Source organism: Malaclemys terrapin, chromosome 18, assembly GCF_027887155.1.
Source record: "Malaclemys terrapin pileata isolate rMalTer1 chromosome 18, rMalTer1.hap1, whole genome shotgun sequence".
NCBI classification, from domain to species: Eukaryota; Metazoa; Chordata; order Testudines; family Emydidae; genus Malaclemys; species Malaclemys terrapin.
Genome location: NC_071522.1, coordinates 18,176,329 through 18,190,040, shown reverse-complemented (window position 1 = coordinate 18,190,040; position 13,712 = coordinate 18,176,329). Strand labels below are relative to the sequence as shown.

Below are 13,712 nucleotides of genomic sequence, written 5' to 3'. Positions count from 1 at the left end.
ATTTACACCAGATGCCAATCCACACATCCCTCATTACAGAATCAGTGGGATATTTTTGCTACATCTAACATCAATCCAATATGTGGGGTGAACTGAACACCTCTCTTACAAAGTGAAAGATAAACTTTAGTTACATCCCCCTTTTATAGGTTTTGCAGACCCACAGAACTTTGCTCTACTGCTGACCACAAGTCCCTTCACTTACCGTATGATAGATGAAGTGAGTGGGGAATAAACCATCTTTCCATACCCATAATGCTCTGTTGGGCTTTTTTGTGGCTTCTCCCCATTACCTGGACATGCTAAAGAAAGTGGTTTTTTGCTCATGTGACTAGCACATTAGTGGTTATCACAGCCCATCCAATAAGCATCCACCCAAGTACACAAAGCATTCAAAGCCAACTTGCTGCACGCTAGTTCTTTCACTTGACCTTGGCTCTGTGCATCTTGGCCATTTACGGAAATTAGAAACAGTAGAGGTCAGGGGCCTCACCCCTTTGGGTCTCTGAAGCACCGGCCAATTTAAGAGAAGCTGATCTTATCCATTCCCATTCCATGAGCTCACGGCAGCCATGCTGTGCTGAAACTCTAACAGGAACCAAAATCAGCAGTTATTCATGAGTGACCTTTACTTGATTTACAGTCATTGTTTCATTGCAAGTGTCTCCCTTGTGCCAATGCAACGCCCACATATTTGTTGATTTTGGTTTGTCACGAATAACCTAATTAATTATCCCAAAGTTTTCAGCGCACACACACACACACACACACACACACACACACACACACACACACACACACACAATAGTCCTTCAGCTATAGCATATACACAGCAATGGAGTAACTTCTAAAGCTGCTTGGAGATCTAGCCATATAAGATTTATGGCTGTGAACGGCGATTCCTCCTCCTGAGGAGATGTCGCCCACCTTGCAAATGCTGCAGTTAGCGATAAGTGACTCCCAAAGATTTAAGACATTCCCTATTTGTTCCAGATAAGTCTGAAAGAGGGGAGTCAGGTCAAAGTGACCTTTTTGCTGCCCAACCTGTGTCGTCTCTCCCACACTGGCTCCGGCAACTCCCTCTGCTTTCCAACTCATGATAGTGAGGGAAGAGAAGGAATCAGAGCGTCAGAGGGAGCTCCCTAAAGCCAATGCTGGTGAAAGGAGATTTCTGGGGACCCAAGGAGAGTGGGGAAAGATAAAGATGAAATGAGAGGTGGGCATGGTGAAGCATGGTGGGAAGTGAAGGAAAGAGACGGAGGTGTGAGTGATAGATGAATTGCTGCCCGCAGTTCCTCCAGGTCCTGTCAGTGGTGTGGGTGTGTCCACATCACCAGTCCACTCCTCTCCATTAGTCACTCGAATCCTCATTGCTCTTCTCTGCCAGGGACACATGGCTAGAGAAGGGAGCCAAATGCTGGTCAGGGAAGTGCTCTGTTACTTACACACACACACACACACACAGTACCTACGTATTCCCTCCCATCTCTGGCCACACGTCAGACAGAGAAGGGAGCACTAATCATGAGTGAGACGGGCATACCGGCAATAAGCAGCTCTCCTACACTGCAGGCAGAGTCAGGGGTGAGGAAGAGAAGATCTGGGCAGAATATAAGGGGAAAGCAAAGCAGCAGATAAATTCCAGATCTCAGCCAATCCCGGACAGTTCCCCCCGCCCTGAGCACTGAGCTAATCTCCCTTAAGCCTGAGGCTAAAACAGAAGTCTGGCTCCCGTGCCAAGCCACCCAAGCCCCAAAGATCATTCAAATCAAGCTCAAAATCTCAGAACAGCCTTTTGAGAGATGTCCTGTTATCTCTGCCTCTGCACTAGCAAAAATACAGCGACACCAGCCTCTTTTGTAGTACTTGGGTGCTTTTGTTTCTGGCCAAAACCAAGTTCAGAGGGACACAAAAATAAACACTTAACCCCAATTTTTCTGAACCGCAACAGAAGTTCATTTCAGATTCAGCAGGGAATGGAGGTTTAGAGAGGTTTTTACTTCTTCTGATTCAGTTCTGCCATCTCTAACAGGAAGAGCAGGGCCAAGTCCAGGAAGATAACTGGCTGAGCCTTATTCATAGGAGTATAAAAAGTCGCCTCATCTTTTGAAAACCCCTTTCAGGAGTACATAGCCAAACTCAGACTAGCTCAGACTTCTACATCATTCCACTATTAAAAGCCTGCTGCCAAAAGACATCTACTTTTTGTAGTGCTGGGCAAATGACCTTTTGCAGTGCTGTCTATGTTGACACATAGCATCTCTTGGCTTGTCTCCAGAATAGTTTATCAACTTCTTCTTTCGTTTAGTGTTGGACTCGATGGGGACCCATCCACTGACTTCAAGAGGCTTTGGATTGGGCTCCTCGTATGCGATGTGATTCTGCTCTCCTAGCAGTGTAAATCTGGAATAACGCCACTGAAATCAATGAAGTTAAACTGGTGTAAAATCAGCATAAATAAAAGCAGAATCAGGCCCATGTGGGTGGATTAGGTGCCAAGTCACCACTCCTGGAGAGTGAACAGACGCAAAGAGCAAAGGAATAACATTCACAGAGATTAACCAAAATCAGGGTTTATTCCCCATTTCTCGGTCTCCCTTTGCCATTGGGATGGGGTTTCCTTCAGCCATTTTCCTGTTGTGTCACAATGTCATGATGGAATGTAATATTTTAACACAAGGCCATTGTGTTACATCAATACGTGGTGATGTGGCTTCAAGCTGTCATTGTGGTGAAATGGTGAAAAATCTGAAAGAAACCATTCACATAAAATAAATAGTCTCTCCAAACTACCCAGGTTTCCTTTGCTTTCATAATCCAGTAAAATATAACTGAATTAAGATCTAGTTACAGGAGCACTGTGCTGAAAACTCAAGTCTTCCAACCAGTGTGAAGAGATGTCACACGTAAATGCTCACTTTAAAACCATGCGGCTAAAATAGAGAATGATCGCGCTCCTCCTCCAGGCTAGACAAGCCTTGAAAGGCAGAGTTTGCTCAACATTACACGGTGCCCGGGACTGCAAAACACTGTAGCACCAAAATACACAAAGATGCAGTGTGTGATGCCCAAGATCAACTGAGCTGAGATGAATCAACGCTGCTGAAATGTCACCGACTCCCCCAGCTAGTCAAGTGTTTTGTTTTTTCTGCTTATTCAACAGACTGTCCAGCTCCTTGGAAGGTCACAGCTTTCCTCAAGATTCCAAAACAAGAATGCAGTTCTTTTGGCAGGAAGCTGTTATTTTATCATCTATGACTCTGAACTATCCAAAACTCAGCACTCAAGAGGAAAGGGGAAGGAAGGTGTTCTTCTGATGGCTTTGGTTGGGACTCAGATATTACCAAAATCATCTGAATACCTTCTAAATGGGACAGCAGGCTACACCTTGGCACTGGACTTCTCATGCATCCACCTCCATGTTAACAATGTCAGACGATCCACAGGGCTAGCCATTAGCATACTATATACTTTGGCTGAAATCTCAACTCATCCCTCTTAACTTCAGTTCAGGTCACAGCCTGAAGGCTTCAAGTTCAAAGGCTGGTCTACACTAACCCCCCAAATCGAACTAAGGTACGCAACTTCAGCTACGTGAATAACGTAGCTGAAGTTCGAAGTACCTTAGTTCGAACCTACCTCGGTCCAGACGCGGCAGGCAGGCTCCCCCATCGACTTCGCGGTACTCCTCTCGCCGAGCTGGAGTACCGCAGTCGACGGCGAGCACTTCCGGGTTCGACTTATCTCGTCCAGACAAGACGCGATAAGTTGAACCCAGAAGTTCGATTTGCTTGCCGCCGAACTACCGGGTAGTGTAGACCTACCCCAAGAGTTCTCTAATGAGACAGCATGACAGTTTTGTCCATCTATAGACAAATTACAGCCAAGCTTACAAGAGGTAGAAAGGGACCCCGGCAGCTCCTTCTCTCACTAGTGCTCTCATGCAGGAGGCAATTACAATGCTGCTACCAGCACTTACTAAACATCTGTGCGCTGAGCTGTTAGTGCTGCTACATGTGAACTCACTGCCACCGTTGTCCATGAAGGCACTGAAAATCTCCTCTGTCTTAATCCAGTTTCACATCTGCCTCTCAACATTGAGGGCATGGCTACACTTGCAGATGTAGAGCGCTGAGAGTTAAACCCGCCTTCGTAGAGCGCAGTAGGGAAAGCGCTGCAGTCTGTCCACACTGACAGCTTCAAGCGCACTGGTGTGGCCACATTTGCAGCACTTGCAGCGGCATTGAGAGTGGTGCATTATGGGCAGCTATCTCAGCATGCAACGTGCTTTTCAAATGGGGGTGGGGTGGAGTGAGACAGGGAGTGTGTTGTGTGTATGTGGGGGGGAGAGAGTGGGTTTTTGGGGTGCTGAGTGTGTCAGCACGCTGTCTTCTAAGTTCAGACACACACACACACCCCCCGTCTCTCTCACTCACTCAAAGCAAACAGTAAATGTTTGCTTTTCTCTGAGCTGATAAGCAGCTGGCTTCTCCAAAACGGAGCTTTGAAAGGGTATTTCCGCATTCCTACAGCTGATTTCCCAGCAATGACAAGAGTGGCCACTTGACTTAAGGGGATTATGGGACCTTTCCAGAGGCCGATCAGAGCACAGTAATGGAACACCTCGTTCACACTGACGCCCGGGCGTTGTAGCCAAGGCGCAGCAAACGTTATTCCACTCGCCGAGGTGGAAACCAGCAGCGCTGTAGCTGCGGAGTCAGAGCGCTCTACGTGCCTTGCCAGTGTGGACGGGGAGTGAGCTAGTGCGCCCGGGGCTGCTTTATTGCGCTGTAATTCGCAAGTGTAGCCAAGGCCTGACTCCAGTGCAGTTGCACTCTTGGGCAGGGATTTCCAAAGGATCCTAAGGGAGTTAGGCACCCAACTCCTCCTTTGAAAATCCCAGCCTTGATTTACAGTAGTTTAACTGAGCCCAGCACCCGGCTCATTCAGTCCGTTAGCATAACGGCACAAACCACCTCTGCACAGGCACTGCACCTTCCTTGCTAGTCTAATGGTGCTTTTGCTGCAAGTGCCTTAAGTGAGTCCTAGATGTTTATTTTCTGGTGAGTGAGGTATACAAACTCCTGACAGTGCTGGCTGCAACGGATGCAAAAGCCAAATGAAGTCAGTGGGCGTCTGTCGTTTGGTTTCTTTGAGCTTTGGATCACACCCATTGCGGGTAGTTAAAAGAGGAGAGTCATCTTTCCTCTTATAACACCTCCTGCTCTTCACTGCCAAGGAACACACAGCCTGCCTGGACTTACTGCGTCAAAAAAATATTCAGCTCATCTTTGAATTGAAAACAGAATCTTCCCTTACACCATAACCATTGTTTTCACTTGAGGAATTCAACTCCCTGGAATGTTTTTCTTATTTTTCCTCATGGTGATATACAACCCCACATGTCTTTGAGGGAGTTCCAGAAAGCGTCACTCATTTCACTTCACGTCAGACAATTCCCCAATTATCAGCAAATCATGTGTTGTCTGCAAAACCATCCCACATCCCATCCTCCTCCCCCACTCCTCAGGAGATTCCCTGAATTCCCAGGACAGATCACTGATAACCATTAGCTGCACAAGCATTAAGGAGATCCAAGCGCTATATCTGACAAACAGGAATGGGCTGTCACAGAAGGAACCGAAGATCAAAGGGAATTAACTGACTCTGCTTATGGGAGCTATCTTTGCTTGGTGGGGTACACATTAAAACAATTTAACAAAAACCACAATACTGAATTCCACCTGTGAAAGGTTTTCAACAGTGTGTGGTGCATCAAATCTTCCTAATGTAGGGATATTAAAGAAGGTACTAACAGTGATTCCCCCAAGTGACAGTGACCCCCTCATAATTTGTCCCCCACACTTTAAAGTCCAATAGTTTCACCAAGTACAAAAATCTCGAGTCTTCTGTTAAAACTTGTAAGCTACTGTCTGTAGAAACCATTGATTATATCTATCCTGTGAAAGATACTTTATTACTTTATAAAACTTACAAACAAGTTAATTGACTTTGTTCTTGAAGTAATTGATACAATGTAAACAAACACTATAAACCTTAAGTGACTTTCACTTTCACTCCTAGGACAGACCCCCCCACCCTCTGTGATTAAAGGGCCGGGAGTCTCAAATGAATTAGCACACACTCTGAAAGTGGTGGAGACAGTAAATTAAAATATGGTTAAGATATGGAATGTATGCTGATGAATGCTTGATGTACATGAATGGTTAGGGAGGTGCCAGCCTAGAAAGGGAGTATCCATCGGCCGAAGAATGTGTCAAGTGGATGACCAGACAACCCCCGGAGGGTAAACTGGGATCCACCCCATCACCTGGAAGGATGAGAAACACAAACTTTGGACAGTTTGGAGCCACGAGGAATGTGTCCAGGAATGTGCCATCTGCTGATTGAGTCAGCAACAGCAGGATGAAACAGGTCCCATAGACTAACATAGGAATTAAATCCTATAAGAATGGACTCTCAAGACTGATGACTTTGAGTCTCTGGTTCTGCTGCCAACCTCCAGGAGCACCTGACACAGACTCAGCTCCATCCTCATGACCAAGATACCTGGCCTGTAACTTGGCATGAGCAACTTCTAGGCTGGTAACTATAACACCTATACAGAACTTGAATGAATGATTGTGTGAATGAATCTGTGTGTGTGTGTGTGTGTGTGTGTGTGTGTGTGTGTGTGTGTGTGTGTGTGTGTGTGTGTGTGTGTGTGTGTGTGTGTGTGTGTGAGAGAGAGAGAGAGAGAGAGAGAGAGAGAGAGAGAGAGAGTGTGAGAGAGAGAGAGGAATAAGTGATAGGAATAAGTAGTCAAACAACGTTGTTTACTTTTATCTTTTGCTTTACCATTATATTTACAATAAATGTGGCATCTTTGCCTTATCCCTCTTAATAAGATCCTGCTGGTTTTTATTTTATTGGTATAACACTAACATTTGGAAAAAAGGATAAAAGGAGGAATGCAGATTTGAACAACACATGCCGAACGATTGTGCATTTGCACAGTGGATGAAAAATATGGAACACCAGATCAATGCAAAGTAGGTGAAGAGCCTAACACTGTTGCACAGAGTTTTCATCCAGTTACATCAGCAAATATAAATGCGAGACTTAGGGCTTGCTAATACATGGAGTTATTCTGGAATAGCTAGCGCACTTCAAATTCACACACTACCTTAATCTGAATTACCTTCAAGTGTCGACAATCCCTAATAGGCAAATCTGCAAACAGAAGCTGCCACCCATCCTGAGCAAAATTCACTCTTGTGCAGCGGGCCGGTAGACATGCACCACGTTAAGTCTCAATTAAGGCTTATTTTTAAGAGTGAAGAGAGACATATATGGTGCCTAGACCTTAGGAAGGGCCTCCATATCTGAGTACGAGATGTGTACATTCTAACTGGAATAGCCCATACACTCGTCTATTTGCTGTTGTTGAAGCAGCAAAGTGAAAGAGGGATTTGGAGAGATGGGAGCAGCAGAGAAGTAGTAAAAAGAACTGAAAGACTAAAGAGAAGAATTATGGGAGACAATTCCCGACCGGCCCCGGAACCTCCACCCCTGACAGCCCCCTGCCACCTCATCCAACCCTTCCTTTCATTCCTGACTTCCCCCCTACCCCGGGACTCCTGCCCCATCCAACCACCCCTTCTCCCTGACCGCCCCTGGAACTCCTACCCCTGACTGCCCACCACTGCCCCATCCAACCCCACCCCTTCCTGACTGCCCCCATTCAACCATCCTGTTCCCTGCCCTCTGACTGCCCTGACCCCTATCCACACCCCTGCCCCCTGACTACCACGCCGAACTCCCCTGCCCTCTATCCAACCCCACCTGCTCCCTGCCCCCTTACCGCACTGCCTGGAGCACTGGTGGCGCTAAAGCCGCGCTGCCCATCTGGAGCTGGGCCACACTGCCACCGCCACCACCACGCAGCACAGAGACCAGCTCAGGCCCCGGCTCTGCATCTGCGCTGCCCCAGGAGCTCACAGCCCCCCCCCCACCCAGAGCATTGCGCTGGCGGCAGAGCGAGCTGAGATTGCGGAGGGCCCAGGGCGAGCCTCCCAGGGCAGGAGCTCAGGGGCTGGGCAGGAGGGTTCCGTGGGCCGGATGTGGCCTGCGGGCCGTAGTTTGCCCACCTCTGCTCTAAGAGGTGGTCATTACAAAACAGGATTGCGTGATATGAGTGGGGCAGTTTAGTGAAGAAATGCATGTGTTGTTTTTGCTCATGCTGCACCTATTTGGTGGATTGTCTTTTCAGCACCTCTTCCCCAGCACTAAAGTCACTATTTTTTCCTTTAAAACATGTTCCATGTGCTTACCTTGGCTTCCAGAGTGTTTAGCCTCTCAGTCATATCAGTTAGTCTGGTGCAGTTCATGCATTCTAGAAAAGAAAAGGGGTACAACAAGTGTTTTATTAATTTATTTGAACAGCTCTTAATCTGCAGTCTCCCATCACTCTGTGTCCATGCAAACGTGTTGATTTCACAAGACTAAGAAATAATGCTTATGGCACAATTATAGACCAAAACATTTAAATATTAAACGCCATTGCACAAGTTAGTGGCCACAGCCAGGCTAAACGTAAATGAAATCTACATAAGATCTGAAGCTGCTAAGAGGTTTGGAATGTTCAAATTAGTTCCTGAGATGTAGACATAGGCAGACTGTAGATGAGGAGGTCAATGGTGCATGATAAATAGTCACATGGTTTCACAATGTATTACATGGCTGGCACCAGCACATAGACTACATATACCACCTGCCGCTATCAAATATCTACAGTGTTGCAAGCATACACTGCTCACACTTCAAAAGCTTCTTCGGTTTTGAGAGAGATTGATGATTTTAGGGGCATTCCCCATTTTAAGTACAGGGAATCCCCCTCCACCTGGAAGAAATCCAGCCTCATTTCTATGATCCCATGAAAAAGTGAGACCACTGTATGTATACACACACACACACACACACACACTCTCTCTCTCTCTCATCTGGGCCTACTTCAATGTCCATGAATCCAGTGGAAATATTCTCATTGCCTTCAGCAGATGCTGGGTCAGGCACCAGATCTGAAGCAGCCCTATGTAGCAGTCACAAAGCGATTCATATCTCACTTTACTATACAGGAGCCACTAGATACTTGATGATAACCACCAGATTTTCTACTGCGTCCATTCTAAAGAACAAACAGAAACGGAAGGGACTGCGAGTGTGGTTTATAATGATGGCCTGATACAACTTATCTAAACTTCGTGACTGCATTTACCCCTGGTTTTCATTTCAACAATTTCTTAGAATTTTTGGTTTTGTTTTGCTGAGCAATGCTTTCTGTTGAAACGGTGACTATTTTAAGTGCTCTAAGGCTCTCCTTCCCGCCCCTGGGTGAGCTGGGATCTGGGGAGACTCTGCCCCTAAGGGTAGGGAATGGGGGAGGTCTGAGCCTCTCTCCCTGATCCTGTGTGTGAGCGGGTGTACTAAATGGGGAGAGGGGCAAATGAGAACACCCACTGAGATGAACAAAGCAGTTCACACCCCTCAGAGCTATTGTTTCAGGTGTATCCATGGGGTTCACTTCTTCAGCTGAGAATGTCTTTGGCCAGTGTTTTATCCTCAGTCACCCACTTTCCCACAGGTTGGCAACAACTCTTTGTTTTACATTACAGGCTACTAGAAAGTCTCCCAGTCCCTCTGGAGAACAGATTAGCTCATTCACATGTGTCAGCTTCTACGATGCAGCAGTTTTAAAAGGAAAAAATGAGCCGAGCAACGTGGAATATTATAGATAAGGTACAGAAACCAGTTGATTGTTATGAATCGGTTGCTACTCTCATATCCCTCATTCCAAAACAAATACAGAAATAAATCTGCAGTTTTCGGCTCACTAAGGGCCTGATCCATTGACGTCCACTGGATTATTATTATTATTTACTTCTTGTATTGTGGTAGCATGGAGAAAACTCAGTTATGGAGCAGAACCCCCCGCTGCTAGGTGCTGTATACAACACAGAACAAAAACTGATCCCTGCTCCAAAGAGCTTACAATCTAAGCAGATGCATCAGGTCCTAACAGCAATGAATCTCCAAACGCACACAAAGCGTCCTAGGAAGTTCTTCCTCTTTGGTCTATCAGTGTCACTGAAATTCTGCAGTGGGATTTTTTAGAGCTGCTTAAACTCCCATTGGCCCCTTAATTTCTAATGGCCACCTACCTGCAAACTGAACATCTGACTCCTCAGGCAGATTTGGTTTCAAGAATTTCATTCCAAGCTAGTACTGAAAGGGACCTACTTGGGGTGGGGGAGGGGTGGGGGGGGGGCTGGTTGTCAACAGGAAATACCTTTTTAATTTTTTCTTCTCAGCAATAAATCTTGGGCAACAAGATTTTTTCCCCCTAGAACAAACTGGCTCATGCATATGCAAATGCCTTACGTGTGTTATCACAAAACGGAACAGAATGGGTAAGGCTTGTTTGGTTTGGAACTGTTTGTGGCGTGTAAAGCTGGAATGATCGGTGTGTAGATTGGCTACATGCTTTTGATCTTGCTCATCCGCCCAGGAAGAAAAGATTGAACAAATCTATCATTGCACAGAGCCAAAAAGGGTACCAGATGCATTACAGAACAAATAAAATAAGGAGCCCTGTTCTCCCCTTTCCCTGTCCAAAGATACCATTAACTCCCATTGATTTCAGTGGGACTGACTTGTACTATCTGAAATTCACTCCTATGCAGAGCAGGAGATGGATGTACCACCTGAGAACTCATCTGGTACATGGGGCTCGTACTGCCTCTCTGCGCATGGTTCAATTTCACCAAATTGACGGGGGAGAATCAGATCTATAATCTGTGCCAGATGGAGTTTACAAACTATGGTCCTGATTCTGCAGTTAACTAGGTTCGTGCAGAGCCCTACGTGCTCACGGAGCCTCTCTGACTCCACATTAGCACGTCTATTTGCAGGGCATGAGGTTCATTTTCAAACTGACAAAAGGAGTGATAATAATTAACAATATGGTGGGATGGGGATGAGGAAGCAGAAGAGTCACAGTCTTATGCATCTGAAGAAGTGGGCAGTAGCCCACGAAAGCTTATGCTCTAATAAATTTGTTGGTCTCTAAGGTGCCACAAGTACTCCTGTTCTTTTTGCGGATACAGACTAACACGGCTGCTACTCTGAAACCAGTAATAAGACCATGAAGGCATTTGTTTATGGTTTGCGACCACCGACGCGCCCACCAAAGAAATGTAATGTTAATTAATGAAAACAAGGACAAATCAAGAAAGATTTACAGTACAGTACGTAGTGCTCAAAGAATACGGTGTTATTTGTTAAACTTAATAGTTACTTTACTTTGGCGCAGAGGATCTTGAGCTATTCTTACAAAGGAGCAAGGGAAGGTCAGCAACTCTTAGGTCATAGGTTGCTGAGAGGGAGCTCGACATGGGTCTGAACCCCCCCCCGAACTGTACGAAAGTTCAGATCTATGTGTGAACTTTTTACCTCCGACCCACTTCTCAGGATGCACAAAGCAGCATCCTATGCTGCAAAGGCAAATTGTTCTACAAATGCAAAATGGCAAACCCTTGTGTTATAACTTAGCAGTGATGTTTAGTTCATCAACCTACAGACAGTGGTTTAAAAAAATGAAGTGCTAGATCAGGGATCGGCAACCTTTGGCCCACGGCTCACCAGGGCAAGCACCCTGGCGGGCCAGGCCAGCTTGTTTACCTGCCGCGTCCGCAGGTTCGGCTGATCGCGGCTCCCACTGGCCGTGGTTCGCTGCTCCAGGCCAATGGGGGCTGCAGGAAGCAGTGGCCAGCACAACCCTCGGCCCGCGCCGCTTCCAGCGCCCCCATTGGCCTGGAGCAGTGAACCGCGGCCAGTGGGAGCCGCGATCGGCCGAACCTGCGGACGTGGCAGGTAAACAAGCCAGCCCGGCCCGCCAGGGTGCTTACCCTGCAGGCCGCATGCCAAAGGTTGCTGATCCCTGGGCTAGATAAATGCTAAGTATTATTATTACATGTACACTCAAAACATACTTAGATGAAACAAAACAGCAAGACAGCTTCTAGTACTCTAGCCTAATGTTGAATCTGTTTACTACCAGGGGACTGTATCCAGTCCTTAGGGTGGGGTGGGGGAGGGGGAACGGGAGGAATCAAGCAAATACATATTTTCTGTATCCACTTACTATGAAATTAAGTATTTAGAGATCTGATCCAAAAAAAACTCATTGAATCCAAAAATGGAGCCCATAAGGTCAAGTTTTCTGATCAGGGAGAATGCCTTTTGCATTATTAAAGCCAGCTCGGAGGATCTCACATCATCATTTCACATTCAACACTGAATTCATTGTGGCAAATCTTACATGCTCTCTGAACTGGAATCCCTGAAGAGACTCCTTCCAGGTCTGCATAAATTCATCATCTGTTGCAGCGTGGCACCATCACTTATTTCTCTTGTATTCCTAGTTGGTGCATTAGGTGGAGTTTTTTTCCAACTAAATCTTGAGTAAGGAGTTGTGATTTCACTCTACAAAATCCAACTTCAAAACACATGGTCGGATTTGTTTTAGAAATATTCCAGAAGGGAGGATAAATAATTGAGATAATGAACATTATACTGTACCAGAGTATCACATGACCCCAGTCTGTCTCCATAATGTCTCAACATGATTATCCCAATACCATTCCTTATGCACCATTCTCTCCCCCCTCTCGCCGTATGTGTGCCATGCAAAATAATGCTACACGATGGAAAGAAATGACATGACCTATCAGATGCAGGATAGGATCAGCATTTCTCAAGAAACGGAAATGTAACAGATCACAGAGTCTGTATCCCTGGGGCAAGATATAACCCTGCTGGTTTTGATCTAAAAGATTGCTACACTTGATCCTAGATTAAAAGGGCATGAGCCAGACCTTCAGCTAGTGTAGATTGGTGTCCCTCTCAATCTCAATGGAGTTATGCCTTGTAATGTTGTTATTCCCTCTTTACACACCTCAGACAGCATAAGCATCAGCATAATTTTATAATGATTATTTAAAATATTACACATTTTAACTGTTCGGTGCTTCCAGCCTCGAAAATCTGAGAGCTCCTCACCTCACTAAAAGCAAGCACAGTGGACATGATTCTTCCCTCTTGGTCACTTCCCATCTCTGTGCCTCAGTGTCACCATCTGTAAAATCAGGGTAACAATACTGACCACCCTTCTAAAGTGCTTTAAAACCTGCGGATGGAAAGTGCTCTACAAGTGCAAAGTATTCCTGTTCACATAATTAGTCTCTTGGTTTCAGTTGTACTACTTCCAGGAGTAAGGAACTGTCTCTAGATAATTATACTCACCATGTACACCGTGCTTTTCATAGCTCTCACAGTGCTCTTCAAAGGATGGAAAGAATAATTATCCCCAATTTAGAGATGGCAAGCCTGAGCCACTGGAAGGCCCCAGAGTGTCAGTGTGAACAGGTCTGGGAATAGAACCAGGACTCCACTGGCTTTTACTACAGTATGAAATGATTATTAACTGCTTTGATTCAGACCACAGCTGGTGTGTGATCAGCCTTAATAGTCTTACACTTTCAACAAATAATGCTGTTCTTATTTGAGGCATTGGGATTTATAAAGATGGTAGTAAAAGATAAACTATGAATGCCCATTATTAAGAGGTTTAAGAGAATTTCCATTTCCAAACG

The 13,712-nt window shown here is 45.8% G+C and overlaps 1 protein-coding gene across 3 annotated transcripts in view; it reads right to left on the bottom strand.

Moving 5' to 3' along the window:
* Positions 1-13,712, bottom strand: part of COL26A1 (collagen type XXVI alpha 1 chain) — a 224,097-nt gene that overhangs the window by 46,447 nt on the left and 163,938 nt on the right. For all 3 annotated transcript variants that reach the window (XM_054008486.1, XM_054008487.1, XM_054008488.1), the window contains exon 4: positions 8,334-8,395. In XM_054008486.1, coding sequence (XP_053864461.1) covers positions 8,334-8,395 — 62 coding nt within the window. The remainder of the gene's footprint in view (positions 1-8,333; positions 8,396-13,712) is intronic.